This window comes from Pleurodeles waltl, chromosome 3_1 (assembly GCF_031143425.1).
Source record: "Pleurodeles waltl isolate 20211129_DDA chromosome 3_1, aPleWal1.hap1.20221129, whole genome shotgun sequence".
In the NCBI taxonomy this organism is placed as follows: domain Eukaryota; kingdom Metazoa; phylum Chordata; class Amphibia; order Caudata; family Salamandridae; genus Pleurodeles; species Pleurodeles waltl.
The window spans coordinates 675,046,193-675,068,208 of NC_090440.1; the positions used below are offsets into that span (position 1 = coordinate 675,046,193).

Here is a 22,016-nt window from a genome sequence, read left to right on the forward strand (position 1 = left end):
AGATTAAGCACAATGAGATTAAGTGATTAGCCAAGAATCAGAGGATGTTGAGCTGAAGCCGGGACTAGAACCTTGTTTCCTAGTTTTAAAGATGGCAGGTGTTAGGCCATCTTCATCTCTCCGACACCTCGTTCGTATTTCTCTATGTTGAAATGCCCTAATCTGGTACCAGGAGAATCAAAGGATTGTCAACCAGATCCTAGCTCGTTCAGTTGGGCACCCAGAGAAGGCTTTTGAACATGAGGGAAATAGCATTGTTTTACATGTCACCAATTAATTTTCTAGTCCATCTTTTATTCAACAGTGCTCCTAATGGGAGATGTGAGTCAGATACATATGAATATATCCCCACAGTCCTCTGCCTCCCATAGGCCAATAGGCCTGGGGTGGAGGCAGCCATACATCTGGCAGCGGCACTCATTAATGGACCTCGGGCGCATGAATGACTGATTCAACCCGATGAGACTGGAGTTTGGGGCCTTCATTGTACACACATTCGATCAGCAGGCACATTACTCTCAAAGCCCACTAACCAGCATATCACAGCATAACATGATACATACATACACACATTCCAATATTGTTTGAAAATAAGCACAAATGCACTGGATGTCAAAGCTAAAAACGTTTTCAAAGTTATTTCATTTCGGAAAGTCACCTTTTTTGTCGACAGAATCAGACATGGGCTCAGCATGAAGTACACATAAATGTAAGATTCAAAGAGATTTAATGAGACATGATTTTTGTTCTTTCACCAACAATTCACCGAGTCAGGCAGACTGAGTATATAACTAACCGCTTCTGTGTGTTTGTGAAGGGATAGGAAGCTGTCTCTCGGGCTTTCAGCTTTGTTAATATTTTGACTTTCCTATGGGGATCCTCATTGCCCGAGCCCCACAAAAAGTATATTGGTATGTGCTGCAAAGGAAAAGCAAAACCCCCAAACATGCTGCACTTCTTTAAGCACCTATCAAACCATTATGCTGTGCACTTACTGCATCCAAAATGAAGCCATTTTTTTTTTATACAAACTTACAAAGAGGAGGATGTACCAAAAGGGCATATTTTTATTCATATACATTTGAGTGTATACCTAGCACGAGGCTAAGGGGGAGGAGCAGTTTGTAGCACAATTTTGGTAAAATAGATAATGATGGAGTTTGAACTCAGGTCACAGCATTTGTCAGTAGTCTGAATGTAAATCGTGCATTGTGGGCCAGCAACTTAAAAAACCTTCACGAACAGCAGGTTCACAATTTGTCCAGTTAGCAATTAGAACACATCTCTTTATCTGCCTATCAATATTTTTGCTACTTTCGTGTGTAATACTTCTATGTCTTTGCTTTTAAAGGACATTCATAAGTTCCAGGTCAGCTTACAGAGCTGTGAAACAATGTATTATTGAAGCATTGTTAGCTGCTCCCTGCAAGTGGGAGCAATGCCGACTCTTGCTGTATGTGGGGAGCCGACGGTTCCCTCCCTCTAAGAATGCTGCCAGGCCCCAATGGAAGGGGTCGAAATCAGCCCAGGGAAGAGGGGCTACATGTGCCTCCTTCCTTCTCAAAATTACACTGGGCCCGAGTGATGGGATCCCCAGGGCCAAAATAGGCCTTGGGAGGTGGGCTACGTGCCACCCACCCCCTTCCAAATGATGCTACGTCCCAGGAGATGGGGTCTCTGGGGCTGAAATCAAGAAAAGGGGCCAGGCGCATCCCCTCCCCCTTAAAATAATGACAAGCTTTGGGGGAGGAGGGGTCCCTGCGGCCGATAATGGCTAGGGGTGGGGACAGTGTAGCCCGCCTCCCCTTTAAAAAAAATACACGGCCCTGGGGGATAGGGTCCCCAGGGTCTGAAGAGGCTCAGGGCACACCCTCATCCCCTTTAATTAAAAAAACAAACGGCCCTGGGGGATGGGGTCCCCAGGGCAAGGCCCTTATGGACAATCACCTACTACGCACGGCCGTACACAGTGTGTGGTTAGCTGTATTGAGGGGGGGGGGGGGGGAGTTGGCTGCAGGCCAGACCCTGCAGCCAACACCTTCCGAGCGATGCGCGACATGAGGGTGGCTTTTACAAATGGTAATTAACTATTAATTTATGTTTTAAAAAAAATAATCACTGGACAAAAACAATGGTTAAAGTAATGTTATAGTTGGGTGAATTTGTCAATGACAACATTAACGTTTTGAACTAAAAACACAGAAATTCACCAGTGATAGTTAGCAGCACTGCTTATGACCTCACATATGACATCACTTGTGGCATGTTCTATGGAGTGCATGGCAGACAGGCAAGTTCTAGTTAGTGCTGCTAACTATAACTGGCGAATTTCTGTGTTTTTTAGTTCAAAACGTAAATGTTGTCATTGACAAGTTCACCAAGCCATACCATTACTATACATAACATATAATGAAATCAGATCTTTTTAAATCAATAAATATATATATATATATATATATATATACACATATACACACACATATATATATATAGCATGAGAAAGAGAGAGAGCGATTGCTTGTTCATATCCTATAAAAAGACAACTTCTATCTATGATATTCACTGTAAGTGCAATCAGGAGAATGGAATAATGAGTCCAGCTGGCGCACCTCGAACTCCTGACCTTCCAGCCACCACTACTACTCCAAATAAATGACATAGAGGGCAGCAGGACAGAGAACAAATGTACATTTTTTTTTTTACCCGAGTCTGACAATATTTGATCTTTTAGCCGTGTGTTTGAATCCCTGATTCCCATACTAGATAAACCCGGACTGAAGTGTATTGGCATATTTAGCAAAAGGTTAGAACACTTACACAACTGAAAGGTAAAATAACGTCATGCTTGGGAAAAAATAGTCTCCCACAGTAGAAATTGAGTCTCGTCCGCCAAACTGCTGCAACAGCGTGGGTGTGTGTGAATCTTAACAATCTCAAGACAACTAACAGCCTGGGTTTCTTGAAAGTGGCAACACATTATGATGGGAGACAAATGGTGTTAGGTCCCCTCTACATGTGGCTCGCATGGGCAGCAGCTCTGGCCAAAGTAGACTAGGGAAACTGAGTTTGCAGGGGCTATGTTATGGCTTATTGCTTTTTCCTCCATTTGCTGTTGGCTTCTGATGTAGCATTCAAATTCTGGTAAGTAGGATGAAAGGGCAGGCAGCAGCAGCTCAAGCCTTGGTGGCTGGTATCCTTTCTACTAATATTAAGAAGAGACCTCTGTAGGAGATTACAAGGATCTTGCGGGATATATAACAGTCTCCTTGTTGGATGCAAGCTCTATTTACTAAGGGCCACACTGAGCCACTACTACTGTCACAGCCAGCTTGCGGAAGACAGCATGTCTGCAGAAAATGTGATTGCTAAACTACAGTATCTGAACTGTTTCTCTGGGCTCTTAGTGCAGGGGCTCGTCCATTACAGGAATGGGTCTGTCGCTCTGCCATTCTTCCCCAGTTTTCTTATACTGCACTAGGAAAAATGCTGGCACTTGTGATGTACCCCATCTTGCTTGTTTTTTGCCAATTGTTATTTTTTATAGATTTAGGAGCGAACAGCAGCTTCCCCAAAAAATAAAGTTTTGCAAAAACCAGAACAAAACAGAATACTGCCAAGAAAGCTGGTGGCCAAAGCCTGACTAGTTGGCTTTACCAATACTTGTTTTCAATTTAAAAGCAATGAAGAGCACTTGACATCATGCTGCAAATTAGTAGTGTTGTGACTATAGCCTTACAACAGTTGCATGTTTTTTTTGTTCAGGGTCATTAAACACTTCAAAATTAATCTCGAGGGATTAATCTCTCACAACTATAATTTTTTTCATTTTTATTTTTAACAGAACCTCAGAGCATTTTCTAAATAATTCCCAACTTAATCTCTGAATTTCTTTTTCTTCATAACTGAACCTTACTTTGGGCCTGATTACAACTTTGGCGGAGGGGGTTAATCCGTCCCAAATATGACGGATATCCCGCCTGCCGTATTACGAGTCCATTATATCCTATGGAACTCTTAATACGGTGGGCGGGCTATTTGTCACATTTGGGACGGATTAACCCCCTCTGCAAAAGTTGTAATCAGGCCTCTTATCTCTACTGCTTCTGTCCTCCATACGTAATTGTATTTAGCCTTTCTTTTTAACCGTGAGAACCAGAACCCCACCCATTTCTTTTATTCCTTCATCTATTCTAAACCCTACATGTAAAGTATATTTCACCATTAACCTTAGTAGTGACTTGTACCTTTCGCGATTTTATTCTATTACTTTTGTATTTATGTACACGGAGCTAACAGTATAAATGAAGCACCACTCCCTCTTTCTCAGTGCTAAGGAACCAAAGTATCACAACCAAATCAATTGCAGTACCTGCATTTTACTGATGTTAGACAGTTATTCAACTGTTTAGCATCTTGTCGAGAAAATAATAGGCGTTGATTAAATAAACAACATTTGTACTGTATATCAACCTCTCCTGCATAAGAGGGATACAGGACAGGAAATGGCTTGTCTAAACTGGTTATATGTGAACATCACCCACAGGTTCAGCATCCCCATCCCAGTCCAAGGCACACGTACCGCCGCCAGACCAGCCAGCCAAAACTGGAACAGCATCACTGACAAGGTCTGGAACACCACTCTAAACATCCACCAACACAAACACAGCAACAGCCTTCTCAAAGCCATCAAAAATGTCAACAACTGGATCATTCCCTGTGTCAACTCCCTGCCCTCCCCCCACCTTGAAACATAGCAATACAACAAGATCCAGACCCCAGGCCACTTGGTACCCAGAGGAACTCGGACTGATGAAACGTCACTGCAAACAACTGGACACAAATGGAGAATGAACCTTAGCCCCCTGCCAGAATACCGCGCCCAGGTCCCCACATTCCAGGAAACGGGAGGGGCGACGGAAAACAATGCACCATGCGGGTGCTTTATTCCCAGCCACAGGGCCCGCTGTCGGACAACAACACCCAGGTCCCCACATGCCAGGAGGTGGGGGAGTTAATCAACAAGCATGTGCGGGGCCAAGACCGGACCCCTCTGCTCCTGTTCGGGGTCATCCGAGGCTGAGCTGGACCACCCCTCTTGGCCTTTCACCTCATGTTGTGACTTTGTCGGGACACTTTCAGAGCTTAATGGCCCATGCGTCATGGGTAAGAGGAAATCTGCAACATTATCACTACCATCCAAGGATCACGCCTAGAGCTTCCATAACCAGTTTTCTTAAAAATGCTATGGGTGCTCTGAACACTACAGTGTGTGACAGAGAGGTTGAGAGCAACAACAAAGCACTCTTGGATGTGCCTATTGGTACCACACAGGGCTCTGCCTCTCCACATTGTGCTTTAATTAATGAATCAGCAAAGGATGCTTCTAACCTTTGTGTGTTCAGTGGGAATTCAGTTACTGACAGTAGTATTACCCAAAATGATCGTGTCAAAAGGATGTGGTACCCTGCACTTAAGGGAAAAAGGTAACAGTTGACTGGCCACCAGAAGACTACATGACAGTTCTGTAACAGAACCTTTATCAGTGACTAATGCAGCTCCATTCGAGCAGGGGCTGTGGAGTAGCGTCTTTGCTAACAAATGCACCAATCCTAAATCAGGGAGAATATTCAATACACTCTGTGCTTATCAAGGTCGTTGAAGCAGCTCTGGTCAAATTACTTGATCCTGTTTGTGGTTTACTCAAGAGTATAGAAACCTCGCTTAAGCGACTAATAGACCAAGGGGGTTCCTAAGGTTGCACATAGGGGCATGGGAGTTGCAGGTCCTTTATTCAATGTTAATGTTTCCAGAACAGGGCCTAGTTGTGCAACAAGCACTGGGAATATGGTGACTGACACCATGTCAGTACAGATTACTGCCAAAGCCACAGGTGTTGTTTTATTACATAATGATCTCCCTACACTGACCCCCCCAAGTCCTCAAACAAGGAGTATGGCACTAACCCCTTGCCCCCCAGAAGTGTTGCGTAGCCATTTTAGTTTAGCACCCTGCATGTTATTTTAGCACATTAGGCCTGCCGCTGTGCACCTTAACTCAGATATATTTTATTCAGCTTTGTTTTGTTTTTTTTAACAAATAGCCACTTTTGCGATCTTGTTTTATTTCTCTCCATCTAGCTGTTCTTGCTTAGGCCAGCACTACGTTCTCAAACAAGACATTCTTGTTCACTGTATGCTTCCTTCAAGGCTCAGTGAGATAGGTTGCCGGTAGACATGGTAAACGTTTTGTCTCTGGTATTCATAGAAACACACATCCTTGCGTAGGGACATTTTCTCAGAACATCACCTGTTTTATTATAAAAACACTTCCCTGTTCCTTACACGTTAGAGGGAGATTTCAGCCAGGTGACCACGACTGTATGCTGATTGCTAAACGCCTCGCTACAGCTGCTTATGCAGACTTCAGGCCCTTGCTCAAGTATCAGAGATGATGTCTTCCCAGGGGAACCTGACGGGTAGAACTAGAGCTTAACATTCTGTGCTCTAATATAGCCTACGTAGGAATTAGTCTATAGACTCTAGTGACAATATTGTAGCGTTATTTCTATGCTTTACTCTGCTTGTCACTATTTGTATCCTGTCATGCTTTATCGTCCTGGTTATTGCAATACATGCTTTATTATCTAAGATGCAGTTGCTTCATTAAAACCTTATTGAAACATATACTGCCTGTTTGTCATTGTATATGTGAGACCAATCTAATTGAGAAAACGGATGAGATCTGAGTGACCACGATTTCCCTGAGGAGTCAATTGCATCATACGCTCGGCTGCCCAATCATCCCTGCTCTCGGGTAGAGATGAGGCACTGCTAGTTAGCCGGAGCAAAACTCAGATTGGGGCGACAGGTGTCCCCTGTAGTGGGTTAGACTCAGTCTCACACACCGTAGGCGATTCTACCGCTCAAATCCAGTAGTCTCATTAAAACAATGAAAGCCTACACAACAGAAGTAGGATCAAGGGGGACAAGGTCAGATGACATCATGAGCAAGGGCTTTGTGTATAGGTCACACAATAAGATTGTACAGTTACAAATGGAAGTAATACCATTTGTGATGGTGTATAAAAACGTTCCTACCCTGCACATTAACCAATCTGAGGATAGTACTCAATTAAAAATATAAAGTTGTGCACTGACTGGGCAAATCATTGGAACCTCATAAATGTGACACTATATAGCAGCAGCATTACATCCAAAGAGTAAGTTGGGTGGGGAACAGCCCTAAAAGAAAACGCGTGGACTGTGTGGTGATCAATTTTAGGGATGCACAGATGGCAGGTTCTCTACTGAGCAGGTTGTCTTTTGCAGGAATATCTTACACCAGTATTAGGGCAGTCCCTCTTGGCTAGAAGCCGTTTAATGCTATGCCCCTCCGATCCACTCTTCACATAATTTTATGACCAGACCTTTCAGTATTCCGACACACAATTGCTTTTCACCTGTTGAGCAGGTAGACTGACTCCAGGATTGGGTTGCCGACAGTTATGGCATCAAGGTTGAATCAACTAATGAGATAGGAGTCCAAGTTAGACATAGAGGGGCATATGTGATCAGTAGGGCTTGTGCACCTACTAGTCTTATGCATACATTGAACCGGGCATCATGGGTTACAGACTCTAGTATCTACCCATCATGACACTACTTTTCCTGCCACTAAGGAGGTGTATGACCTTGGTGAAAATTCTATTATGGCTGTGGATCAACCATTACGAACTGGAGATGCATCACTTACTAATGCACAGACTGCAGTAGTTGTGTCAGATTTTGACTGCTTGTTTTGGAATGTTGTTGGCCCTATAGACAAGTTGAACAATGTTGAATGGATTGACTCGATAAAGAATTTTCATATTATGTGTGTGTAAGAGACTTGGGCCTGTGAGACAGTACATATTAATGTGTTTGTTTCAGTTCCAGCCTCTGCCGTTTTCTACAGAATGGGGCATCACAGGGGTGGACTGATAACTTTGATTTCCATTGCGCTAGATAGCAGGATTGTTAAAACCTTCCCTGAATCACCTCACTATCAAATTATATGTCTTTTACTTCAAGGCAAAGAAGCTTTTGTTATAACAACTTTTATCGTAATCATTTTAATCCTTTTCACAAAGACATAGTAGATTCCTTTGGTCAGACCCCCAGTATGTTACTAAATGTATTAAAGCAGATTTTATGGCAATTATGGGGGGGGGGGAAGAGACTTAACAGCAGTCTTTGCCCAATTTCCAGAAAATCTGTCTGTGGTGCGCTAGGACGTGACAATGAGGATTACTCCCATTTGGAGCACAACCCATGTGGTGGTGCGTTAAAATGCAATTATAAATAAGAACTCTCATCTGCTATCCTAGATGTTTCTGCAGCTATATTCTATAACTAAATTACCTTTCCTGGTAAGGCCTTGGGCAGTCGGACTGATTTTAGTGCCTTGTCTGAGAAGGATAGAAATAAAATAAGGTTACTGATGTCTCCATTTTAGAGAACTGTCTAAGTGATCATAACCCTTTGGCATTTTGTCTTTGGACAATTCACCGCATCAGGTTCCACATTCTATGCTACTACTAGAGGTCAATCAGAACACAGAGATCCTCCACAAATGAGCAACCGTGGACTCCAGACACTTGCTAGCCAAACTTGTAGTGGAAATGGGGAGCAGATGTTGATCTGTCTTGGGGCAGTGATGAACCCCACCCTGTGTATTCTGGAATCGGTAATACTGTGATGGAGCTGTTACAGCTAACAAAGACTCATAGGGAACCCAACACTCAGAAGGTATTTGATAGAGCCTGCTCACAGGAAAACAGATGTCTAACGCGTGCCCTCAAACGGATACATAGAGATGTGGAGGAAGTGGTAAGTGAACCTATGCAGATGGAATTATTAACAGGCCATTACTAACAGAAAGTCAGCGGTAAGGCAGAAAGCCTGGGAGCAGCTGCGCAAGACTAGCACAAAGAACATTTGTCACCTGATTTGGAAAATAGTAAATGCTCCTTTTTTGGGGGATACTCATAATACTGTATTGGATGCAACCTTACCACCAAATACATGGGTTGCCCATTTTTCCAAGGTTTATGACAGCAGCATTGAATGAAATAACTACTCTGATATTGTAATGGCTAGCTTCCCACCAGGTGGCCTGGAGCTGTAACCCATTACCTTGGAGAAGGTTAGATCTGCGATTGAACAGAGTGCAAGGAACAAGTCCACTGGCCCCGATGGGGTCCCAATTGATTATTGTTTTTTAATATTTTTTTTTACAGGCAATATAGACTGGCAACGTATTAAGAAGTGTAGCTCCTATAGGCCGACAGAAATCATGGGCAAATTCTATCATCGTCCCAATTTATAAGAAGAGTAATAGAGCCAACCTGCAATGTTACCGGCCTATCTCTCTAATTGATTCAATAGCAAAGATTCTGGGTAGGATTCTACTGAAGTGGCTGGAGGTTTGGGTTGCAGAAACGGGTACTTTTTCCACCATCCAGTATAGTTAAGTAAGCACCTAGGGACTGTTCACCAATGCCTGAACATCTAGTTAATCATCAGTAAATATACACAGGCGAAAAAGGGCTGCCTGTATCTAGCTTTCACGGAATTTAGCTTAGCATTCAATTGTGTCAACAAAGAAAAGCTATGGGGGAAGGTGTTGGAAATGGGAGTGGAGGCCCAATTAGTGCATTTTTAGCCAAATTACATGAAGATATGACTTGATTTATTAGATATGGGGCTAATGATGAGGGCACTACCCTGATTAAAATCAAGCGTGGAGTGAGACAAGGGTGTGTGCTGGCTCCCTTCTTTTCTGTCAATATATTAATGGCCTGGACACATACTTACCACTAGGGGAGACAGATGCACCCAGGTTAGGAAGACAGTCTCCCTGCATTGTTTTATGTAGATGACAATTCTATTATCAAAAACTGGTCTGGGCCTCCAGAGGCTACTGGATAGATTTGTTCCGTTTATGATTGAGCTGGAATTTATGATCAACATAGCTAAGTCCCAAAGTATCTTATACCTCATTTTATGAATGGTCATCAACTTTGCTGCGTCCCTACTGACGATTTGTAGCACCCACCTGTCCGTAGTAATCGATTCCCAATGGGGAAGATGATGGCGAATTCTGCTGTCAACTGGTCCTGGATGTTCCAATGGATAAGGAAGGTTTTGAGGCAGAGGAGGGGGCGGGGGTGAACTGGGCGGCCTGATGACTCCCTGATCCACGAGGTCAGTGGATCCCGCGACCGCACAGGGGCAGTAGAGCATGTGCGGGTCGGTGGCTCAGTGGAATTGGACGCTGTTGGGTACTCCTTCCGTAGCCACAAACGGAGCGACAGGCGGACTGAGGGGGGCGAGGAGCGGCTGCGAGGCCAAGGGACGGAGCCGTAGTCCGGGAATCCTTAAGGCGCTCAAACGCTGAGTCCGCCTTGTCTCCGAAGAGACAAGTGCCATCAAAGGGCATGTCGATCAAAGATTTCTAGACGTCCCCCGAAAAGCCAGACGTCCTCAACCAGGTGTCGTGTCTCAGTGCCACCGTCAATGCAACCGATTTGCCTGTTGAGTCGGTCGTATCCAGTCCACAAAGGATCATGAGCTTGGCTGCATCTCCGCCATCTGTCATGGCTTGGGAGAGAACATTCCGGGCCTCTTCCGAACTTGGGGCAGCACTTGCGCGACCATATCTAAGAGAGTATGGAAATAGCTGCCCAAAAGGCATGGACTGCAGCGCTAGACTGGCAGAAGAAAACATCTTCTTCCCTAAGTTGTCCAGTCTTTTTGATTCCCTGTTCAAAGGAGCTGTAGGGAATGCGCCAGAGGATAAGGAAGCCTGGATTACAAGACTCTCAGGCGTATGGTGTTGGGTGAGGAAATTTGGGTCATTCGGGGCAGGCCGATGGCGGAGGGCTATCATCCTATTCACAGGAGCCCATGTGCTGGGTTTGGACCAAGTACCCAGTAGGATGTCTGTAAGTGCTTCGCTGATGGGAAGAAGGGGTTCCGAGTTGGAGGGCCCCGGCTGATGCACTTCAGTCATGGAGTTAGGCCTGACCTCCACAGAAGGAAGCTCAAGTTTGAAAACCTCAGCCGCCCTTCTCACCACCATAGATTAAGACGAGGCTTCCTCCTCCGTAGCCACGGTATTGGGAGAGAACATGCCAGTGTTGGGGGAGGTGTCCAACACACTGGCATCACCCAAATCCTGTACTCAGTCCAGGTCATGTTCAAGCTGGTCTTCTAAAGGGTCCAGCGACCCCTCTACACTATCCCCATATTCATACTAATAGTAATAGGGTTCAGGATCAACCCTGGGCACAGAAAAGCCCATGGAAAATGGTATCTGCATCGAGCGACATCGTTCCGGCTCCGGATCATCAGGAATGAGTATAGGGTCGACATCACCAGTGGGCCCAATCGGCGCCGGGAGCTTCGACATCTGACCCGATGCTGGGGAAGGTCGCGTTGGCACAACCGGCGTCGGGACCGATCCGGAAGCGGATCCTGAGGTGCCCTCCGGAGTCGGGACCGAAGTCGCAGACTTTGAACCAGAGGGGGCACTCACCAACTTCCCTGGATCCGAAGGCGCCCAGGATGGGTCAGGCTGCCCAAATATGAGGTGCATAGCCTCATAGAACTCCTTTAGTTGAGCAGGGGTAGCCCCGGCTCCCGGAAATTCAGGAAGGCGCAGAGCAGAGCAGGCCCAGGCTGAGGCTCTGAAGATGGAGGTCTAGAGCATCAATGCTTTTCTCCTGCAACGAAGAACGTTTTGCCTTCTTCGACTTTTCTTCTTACCTGAATGTCCAGATGACTTGGATAAAGAAGAATAGTGGTCACTCCGTGACTGGTCTCCTGACCTTCCTTTCAAACAGGACCGGGCACGACACGACCTTACCAGATGCTTGGAAACACGCAACTTTACTCCTTCTGCTGAAAAAAACATTTGCTGGCCCTTCAATGTTTGTCAACTAGAGATAAATCTCCTTCTACCATTTTCAGCCAGGATCTTAGAGAAAATCATCCACAAACACCTCACTGAATATCTGAGTGACCACCAGCTACTTGAGACCACTCAGGGGGTCATTCTGACCCCGGCGGGCGGCGGTTGCCGCCCACCTGGCGGGAACCGCCATTTGCCCGCTCCGCGGTCAAAAGACCGCTGCCGACATTCTGACCTTCCCGCTGGGCCGGCGGGCGCTAACCATGTTAGCGCCCGCCGGCCCAGCGGGAAGGAGGCCTGCAACACAGAAGCCGGCTCCGAATGGAGCCGGCGGGGGTGCGACGGGTGCAGTTGCACCCGTCGTGCTTTTCACTGTCTGCTAAGCAGACAGTGAAAAGCTGGCTGGGGCCCTGTTAGGGGGCCCCTGCACTGCCCATGCCAGTGGCATGGGCAGTGCAGGGGCCCCCAGGGGCCCCAGGACACCCGTTCCCGCCAGCCTCTTCCTGGCAGTGAAAACCGCCAGAAACAGGCTGGCGGGAAGGGGGTCAGAATCCCCAGGGCAGGGCTGCTTGCAGCGCTGCCCTGGCGGATCCGCCCAGCCGGGGGAAATCCGGCGGGAAACCGCCGGACCCGGTTTTCTGACCGCGGCTTTACCGCCGCGGTCAGATTGGGCTAGGAAGCACCGCCAGCCTGTTGGCGGTGCTTCCGTCATTCGTGGCCATGGCGGTCTTGGACCGCCAGGGTCAGAATGACCCCCTCACTCTGGTTTTAGACCCAATCACAGCATAGAAACGGCCCTCATTGCTGGCATGGGTAACATCCACATGAATCTGAACAGAGGACACACAGCGACCCTCATCCTCCTGGACCTCTCCACAGCATTTGACACAGTTTCACACCCCATCCTTATCCAACGTCTTCACAACATCGGAATTCAAGGACACGTACTCTGAATGAATCTGCTTCTTCCTGACTGGAAGGATCCAGTTAGTCACCGGGCAACGTACACCTTGGACGCCAGTGATCTCATCAGTAAAGTTCCAGAAGGATTCTCCCTGAGCCCAACCCTCTTTAACACATTCATGATCCTGCTAGCCAGAATTATCCGCTCTCACGATATCAACATCCTCTTCAATGCTGATGACACGGAACTCATTCTCTCCCTCAAGGACAAGACACCCAGGACCCTGATCAAGTTAAGTTCCTGCATGACTGAAATCACCCTTTGTATAAAGACCAACTGTCTAAAGCTAAATGCTGATAAGACAGAAATCATGATCTTCGGGAAGAATACATCACTGTGGGACTCCACCTGGGGACCAACAGAGATAGGACCAATGTTCACTCACACCACCCATGCCAAGAACCTCAGGATGATCATCAACAGCAACCCTGACATGACCGCTCAAGTCAAAGCAGTCACCACCTCATGCTTTCATAAGTGAAGACACAAAGGAAGATTTTCTAATGGTTCCCAATCATCACCTTCAAAATAGTCACACATGCCCTGGTCACAAGCCAAGTTTGACTTTGGGAACACCCCCCATGCTGTGATCAACAAAAAACTCAACAGAAGGCTGCAGACCATTCAGAACTTGGCTGCCAGAATCACTCAACCTCCCACGCCACACTCACAACATACCACACCTGAAGGAGCTCCAATGGCTCCCCATTCACATACGAGCATAATTCAAACTCCTCACCCATACTTTCAAGGCACTACTTAAAAGTGGCCCAGCATACCTCAACTAAACAGCATTGCTTTCACAAACCTCCCAGGTATGTCCGCTTGTTCAGTCTACTACGTGCACAAATCCCATGCATACAGAAAAACAGATCTGGCGGTTGAGCCTTCTCTTACAGCACTCCTAAAGCATGGAATGCCCTCCTCACTTCTTGAATTCTGCAAGAAGCTGAGACCTGGCTTCTCGAGTAATCCTAGAAACACACCTGTTCAGTACCAGGATACCCTCCCAGGTGATAGTGTGCTCTACAAATCTGCACACAGTACATCAATATGATACAGGAAAGTTAGGGTTGTTTATTCCCAGGAAATTATGCACTATATATTTAGCAACCACTTTATTATAATAACCACTACCATTTAAGACAAGAATAGACTTGGGAAGATGTATGGAGGTTAAAGATCTACATGTCTAACCAGGCAACAGTGTGACTAACTCAGGAAACAGAGCAATAAGATGGCATTGATAGAGATATATAGCATGTACTCAGGTAAATGACCGTGCTGTGATATTTTGCAAGGGGAATTTTAAAAGCAGTTCATAGATACAATGGTAAATACATTATAGGAGGTATTCCCAGAGGCAGAAGAATGGGTCCCCTTTTCCCCTTCATTGTGGGAAGCTATAAACATAATTGTGCCCGAGCCAAACAGAGATATACTGGACAACAGAACATATCATCTCTTGATGACTAACACAAACAAAATTCTAGACAAGATGCTAACTAACAGGTAGATAATAAAACAATGACAGGACTGATGCATGAAGATCAATGTAGATTCATGTCAAGCGAAAGGACGGCAATGAACATACTAAGAAGAACACATGTAATAGAAGAGCACAGGGACAGTCTTGAGAACCTGCATCATTGACACTGCTAGATCCTAAAAGACGTTGGACACTATGGGCCTGATTACAACTTTGGAGGAGGTGTTAATCCGTCCCAAATGTGACGGATATACCACCAGTCGTATTACGAGTTCCATAGGATATAATGGACTCGTAATACGGCTGGTGGTATATCCGTCACTTTACCGTCACTTTTGGGACGGATTAACACCTCCTCCAAAGTTGTAATCAGGCCCAATATCTTCTGTTGAAAGTGCTAGGCAAAACGAATTTCGGCCCATTATTTATAAAACGGATCATATTACTATATCCTCAACCATCAGCATAGTTGAGAAAGCTGTTCAAAACTCTAAAAGCTGGAGTAGTGTACTCAATAGACTTAGCAACTTCTCCATTGCAATAGGTGAGAGAACCAACAGCACCACTGCTTTGTGAAGTATAAACTAACTGAAATTGGAAGTACAAAAAGCATACCTTCACTACCTACAGGCGATGTGCATACATGTGACGCAAGAAAGAAACAGTGAGAATATTAATGTCAACCCTGAAAACAGATGGTCAAAAGTTCAGCCTAATTGTAAATCCAGACAAATCGATGGTACACCTTTTAAGAAAATCATTTAATCAGGCAAGCAAATACCTTAAATAGACTGAACAGAAAATTAGATAACTCGGTTTGAAGTCAGCATGAATGAGAGCAGAATGGCTCACACTGAATAAGGGGAGAATGTTGGAGAGGCTCTGAAATTCAAGTTGGCCAACACTACAGCTAACCCTGGCCCTTTGGGATGCCTTGACCAAGATGGTCTTGATACCTAGATGCCTCTACTTGTTCATATGCTGAAAGTACCTGCACCTCAGAACACTATTTAAGGACAAAGTTGACTTGGGGTGGCAAATGTAGCAGAACACACTGCAACTGATCCACGAGAAGTGGGGGCTTCAGGTACCAGTCATAAAATGTTATCTTGCTTGTCAATTGACTTTCCAAGACAGGTGGCTGACTAAGGGGTCTGGTACATACAAGAGCCTGCTTATGATAACCAAGATGGTGAAGGACCTTACAATTCATCTATTTACAAACAGTGGAACCACAATAAACCCACACCTCACAACAAACGGAAAAGAAGAATAGAGCAGGATTGCGAGATTACGTAAAAGGCCAATTATACAGGCAATACAGATGCCCCTCTCAAGCTTACATCACTTTAATGAGGTGCACAGGTCATGGGCATGACACAATGGAAAAGAGGGACATGCTTGGCAATATAAATGTAAAATGAGAAATTCATTACATTTGAGAGAGCGCAGGAGACATTCTAGGTAAGCCCACTTCTTACATTGTATTGCAAGCAGGCTCACAGAGGTGGCCAGGGATACCTAGGCAATGTTTCCACAGGAATCAGTGAGCTGACAAACACTTACTAAAGTGCTAGACAAAAAGAAACCAAAGGTGCAATCATGAAAATAAACATAACACTCTTGGTAGATGCTTCCTGTGAGATGCATATGGAATAGAGACTGAGATAACGAATTCAGGCAGAGAAACTGGAATAAAGCCCCGTCATGCATTAGAAAAACCAAAGCAATGCTAGATTCTAACTCATACAATTTAGCATCAAACCTCACATATATGCAACACCTGTCGTGCTACATAAAATAGATTGAGTAAATCAGATTTATGCCTCACATGCAAATTGAGAGGAAATATATTCTGCCATATGATCTGGACATGCCTTACAATTTAAGAGGACTAGGAGAGCGTTGAAGAGACAGAAAATAGTGCCAAGAGAAAGCGAACAGTAACAGACTAAACTGCCTGACCTGTTTGGTATATGAAGATTGAGGAAAAAAATCAAAATGAGAAAGAGACCAGTAATTCATAATTCTACTAGGTGGGTACAGAATAGCGATAGGTTGGATCTGGGCAGACCCTCCAATAATGAGAGATTGATTAGGGACATTGAGGAGTGGTCATTGGTAGAGGACAGCCATTAAAAATAGACCCCTAGAAATGATAAAGTAGGAAAGAACTTAACAGAATGGAGAGCATACATACAAGATGCATTATATTTTGGACACAGACATTACCAACCCTATGAGGTACAGAATCACACAGGAAAAATAACCTGAGCCTAGACCTCATCTTGTTCTCCCAGATGGAGACACTAATGTAGAAATTAAAGTGGTTATATAAGCAGAGGTTCTAATTAATTAAATAAGCATAGTTAAGGAATGTATATGAAGAGCTATTTCTTTTGCCACAGTTTGTATAGTTTCAGTTACGATGGAAAAATAATAAATGTATTAGAAAGAAAAAAATAACAGCGTTAAAAAATAAATACTATTTGTAATAACACAAGGTGTCAGGATTTACTATACTATAGCATTTAATGGTAAATGAGTAATTATGACAGTTTTGCATGTGGGACTATGGTCACATAGAATCAGGTACGGAGGACTTTGGTGGACACTTACTCCCGGACTTAACACTTACAGGTGGCTATGGGTTACAATAATCTTCAAATGCCAACGTCATCAGATCCCCACTGTTTCTTTCCTTCAGAGCACAGGAAACCAGTAATCTCTGGAAATAAGAATACCAAACCTGCCAAAGGTTAGTCTCACCCGAAACAAATCAATTTCTGTTCCGATTGCCCTTCCAATTAAAAGAGTAATTTATTTATCACAAATAACTCTCCAGGAAGAACAGGGTAGGATATACAAAGGAAATGTGCGCAATGCAGCATAATTAGAACAACTTCATTGCCATAATTCCAAGTTATCAAAGAAGACTATTGCCCTTTCAGAGAAGCCTATTAGCAGTGATTTATCACCAAAGAAATCTTGCAAGAAAATAAATAATTACTTTCCTTAACAAAGATCTCCCAATAGACCATACATTTGTTGACAGTGTGTAATTCAAGAATGCAAAAAAAATACGTTGGATTTTATTGAGTTGATCTCTTTTTTTAGTCCCTCACACACCAAATGAGGGAACATGCTCATGGCCACTCAGTCTGGCTTTTCTCTCCCCCATTCCTCTCTAACCTTTTTTGTAATTCCAACCTTACAATGTGTGCCTCTTTTAGATTAATAAAATGTAAAATTCTTAATGTATTTCTCACCAAAAAATATGCGGATGACTTCAATGGCAAGGTAGAGGAACAGCATCACCAGGTCCAATGTCAGGTTCGCCGTGGGATAAGGTAAGAGCAGACCTGCAGGGTTGAGACACACATAATGAGAAGTGCTAGGGTGGGCAGTGAGAACAAGCTGGATTGGGGTTTTGGTAGCGCAGAAAGGAATATTACATTGTGTGAAAGAAACATGGGGTGCACTGGTGACAAGACAGAAAATACAAAAACAACTTAAAAAAGGCAAAAGAAGCAGGACAGTAGAACAACACTCGCACTTGAGAGGGGGACGCTGCCAACACGGTAATGGCACCAGAAACGAAAAGGCATTGTTATTAGCCCCAAGGTACCATAGGAAAGCATCAAAATGGAAAAGGGAAGGTTTTTAACATTAAGAAGCATAGAGTGATGGTACAATTTTGTGGGTCTGGTTTTGCAAATGCATTACAATTTTAGACTCCTCTCTTCGGTCTTCACTGCCACTAAGAGACCTGCAGCTGCAGATTTACGATGGTGAAATGACTACACATGACTACACAAATGTGATGCCACTAGCAAAACTAAGCCCACAAATTGATGGGCTTACAGACAGAAAATTTAAGTACAGTACAATAGCTTTGCAGTGATCTAACTCAAGCAAACACTTAATACAACAGACAAGCATAAATTATTGTACAATATACGGGTCAACCTAGTGGGACTGCCTCCTTTAGGCTAGTGATGGGATGATTGGTGGTACTATGGTACAGTGTGATATTAACCACACTTGCCACAGAGCAGAGGCAACATGTTAGAAGAGGAGTTATCAATCCATATATGGCACTGGACAGGAGGAGTGTGGGGGCATTGATAAGTAAGTTATTTGATAGGAGGCTGCAACAGTAAATGGGAGTTAATATCCTGGAGACAGCACTGAAAAGAGTGACAGAGATCATTGGTACAGAAAATAAAGAAGGAAGACAGTAGACATTGCTTTGTTATGGTACAAGAGAGTTTGGAATATGTATGGTTTCTACCCTGCTGTTGCCTAAGAGGAGACTGTTACACCTAAGATTGCACTTCAGTGGGCAGATACTGAAATTATGGACTGTATGTGATGGAACAGAGGCACTGGATGTACTGTTGAAACTGAATGATCAGCTTAAGTTAGAGACTCACCTTTGTATGCAAACATGAGTATTTCCATCACAAAGTAGGTTGCATAATACCAGCCGTTCAAAAAGAGGAGGACCTCCAGAGGAGTAGAAGAGAGCTGTTAGTTAAGAAACTCAACTTAGAATTATGTGACAGTGCAAACTTAAATAGAAGGACAGAAATAAACATGCTAAATTATGTACCAGCCATTGTTCCTTCAAATATTTTTTTAGTTATGGAAACTAAGGTTTATGCTCAATATGTTTCTAAGTGTTCCTGAACATTGAACACCTTAAGAACTAATAAAATAAGGTGACAATAACTTCACTTCCTGCTTGTCTTGACTCCCTCATTTACTTTCACTGGGCATTTCCTTCCTTTAACCATTCTTTCTTCAATTCCACCTTCCTCACCCTTATGTTTTGCATTGTTACCCCCTCCATTTGCACATCCTTCTTAGTTTTTTTCTGTTTCGTAGTATGCCGTTCTTTTCTTCACATGGAAGGAAACTACTCTACATCTTTTCTTTATTGCTTCAAACACTCCTTTCTTCCTCATTTTAACCCTTTATATTTCTTATTATTTTCTTTAATCCGTATATTTCTTTGACTCTACTATCATTCCTCGATCCCTTCCTTCATCTTTTATTGTTTCTTTACCATTCCACTGTCACGTTCTCTCTTTTTTCATCATCCTATTATATTCCTTCTTTTATTTTTTATCATCTTCATCCTTTCCTATCATATATTCCTACATTCCTTCACAAAATGTCCATTTCCTCTAGCAGTTCCTCTTCTCTTTTCCCCACTATCACCCACCCATCAGGACCCAATAAGAGGAACAGGACATAGGTAAGGGTTAGTGTCTCTAAAACATATTTTGCTTGCCAGTTTCTTTTTAATGCACTTTCTGCAGAGATCTATATGTAACAGGAGTTTCATTTCCAGAACTTAGTCGGAACAGCTCAGGCTTCAATTCTTTTGAGATGGATCAAATTTCTACGGTTCAAAGTTATTTGATGACTGTAGAACCTCTTATAGGTACAAATATTTGTAGTGGGCGTCGTATACTTCCAAGGAGGTTTACAAGCAAATGTGCCACAACCAATTGATGCATGGTTTCCCAAACAAACTAACGTAAACAGCACAGTTCAAAATAAAGTTAAAAGTGTCATAGTAAGGTAGTGGCTAAATGAGCGCAGATGTTACAGGCTGGAAGAGGCAGAGCCAATACTGAAGTCTACCTGGGATTTTCCTTCCAGCAGAGAAGAGTGTGGACTAGAGGGTGCAAAAGAAGTACCTATGGTTGTGAACTGTGATTGGGTGGCCTGTGCCTTGGCCAGGTAGGGTATCACCTTGCTGGCATCCCAGATTAGGTTGCATGTGAGAGACAAGAAAGGAAGAGTTCCAGGTTCAGCACTGTTGGCATAAGGTAGCTGTACTTTGCTGCACACTGCAGTCTACAATAATAGTAATTTGGAGGGGAGGGTGAGTTGGAGGGCTGTTCTGGAGCTGTGGCCATGCAAACTATACATTTAGTATTTATTGTTTATCATATACATGTCACATTGTTAATAACTGATGGTTGCAGGTTAATATGCCAAGTATATCTACTCATAATACTGTGGAATACACACATATCCACATAGAAACGGATATAACAGAAGCCATTGGTGGCCCAACCCTTCCCAAAGTAGATTTCCCCACCCTTAGCTAAAATATAAACACTGGGATATTGTTTGAGTGCAAAGGAGTGTGTCAGGCTTAAAAAGAGTACTCTCTAAGCATTACTAAGATCCTAACAAGACTTTTTCCCTGTGGGCTTTCCCATGCGTTACTTTCACTGCCACCTTCTTTCTAACTTTCTCTTTAATTTGGCCTTTCTCAACTAGCATCTGACTGTGCTTCTCTTATCTATTCCTCATTGCCTTCCTCTATTAATTAACGCTACCTCCTTTGTCTCAAGCTGTAGTGGTTGCTTAACAGTCAACGTGCAACGCCTGCAGCAGGAACATGGCCGTTACCTGAAAAGTGGAGTCTAACCTTGTTTGTAAGACTCGGCAAATGCCTCCCCTCGATACTGCATTTACTTCCATTAAATATGGTGGGCATATTCCTTCATAGGGGCTGGTGGGCTGTGTCTGTCAGCGTTCATCCTGCTTTTCCTGCTGTTGTGCTTATTCTACTGCTGAGACAGCAGCACCAGTTAAAGGATACAACTCTTCCCCGTCGTCCTAAACAAAAACAAAAAACACAAGGATGATCACATGTTAGAGCCGCTCTCCTTATTAATGTATCAACCTAGGTATACCTGTTCCATTCCTGTCCGGGTCTGCCAAGCACCTGCCATCCTTGCAATACTTTCAGTATCCAGGTGTGCAACAGTGCTGTTCTTCCTACCTCTCTCCTTCTGTCTAGGTTTGCTATGTGCGGTCTTTTGCTCTAGCCTATTCTTGGGGGTGGGTGTGGGGTGGAGAGAGACAACCGATTTACTCCATGGGTCAAGTTATCACTTCAAGGGTTGCTGTCCGTCGAGATTTCCTACTCTTGGTTCACACAGTTGATTCAGCAACCTAAGAAATCGTCAAGTTTCTGTTTCTATTCTAATCTTGCCCCAGAACTGTTGCATTTGATAAGTTCTCCTTACCTAGATTTCCAATAGTGTCGAGTCTTGATCTCTCATTCAGGTCTCTCTCCTGACCCTCTTCCTTATCCAGAGCACAGGCAATTCTCCTCGACCCCCCAGTACTATCCATCCTCTCCCTCTATGTAGGCCGCACTCAGTGCTCTCCTTCTTTATGCAAAAGCATGTGGCCCTGTCCAACTTAATACATCCTGTGGCTGTCTTTTGCAGAAAAGCTACTGAAACAGTTGTCAGGGTGCTACTATCTTTCCATCTTGAACTGAATTGGTTGTGGAGGTTTTTTTTCAAAATGGAGTCCCCATCAGACATCAAGGGGGCACTGGCAAAAACCTAAAGCCTAAGGTCAGTGGCATACATGCACATTGATTCTGCCCTCCTTACCAGGGGCTGTATAAAAGAGCAGGGCAACTTTAACCTTGTGTTTGACTCGCAAAGCGTTCTACAGTCAGGTCTCCCTGCTGCTTTTCTCAGAGATCATTTAAAAGTGTCACTCTTCCCCCTTTCTCCCATGCTGGTGTTCTGCTACAATGTGCTGGCTGTCGTATTGTGGTTTCCT

General features: G+C 44.1%; 1 protein-coding gene across 5 annotated transcripts in view; it reads right to left on the reverse strand.

Moving 5' to 3' along the window:
* Nucleotides 1-22,016, reverse strand: part of TMEM216 (transmembrane protein 216) — a 60,984-nt gene that overhangs the window by 10,261 nt on the left and 28,707 nt on the right. For 2 of the 5 annotated variants that reach the window (XM_069223257.1, XM_069223258.1), the window contains exons 2-4: nt 20,860-21,050; nt 18,842-18,935; nt 17,675-17,767 (exon numbers count right to left, since the gene is read on the reverse strand). In XM_069223257.1, coding sequence (XP_069079358.1) covers nt 17,675-17,767; nt 18,842-18,935; nt 20,860-20,928 — 256 coding nt within the window. In that variant the 5' untranslated portion in view covers nt 20,929-21,050. The remainder of the gene's footprint in view (nt 1-17,674; nt 17,768-18,841; nt 18,936-20,859; nt 21,051-22,016) is intronic. The other 3 variants (XM_069223259.1, XM_069223260.1, XM_069223261.1) reach the window with 3 other exon arrangements.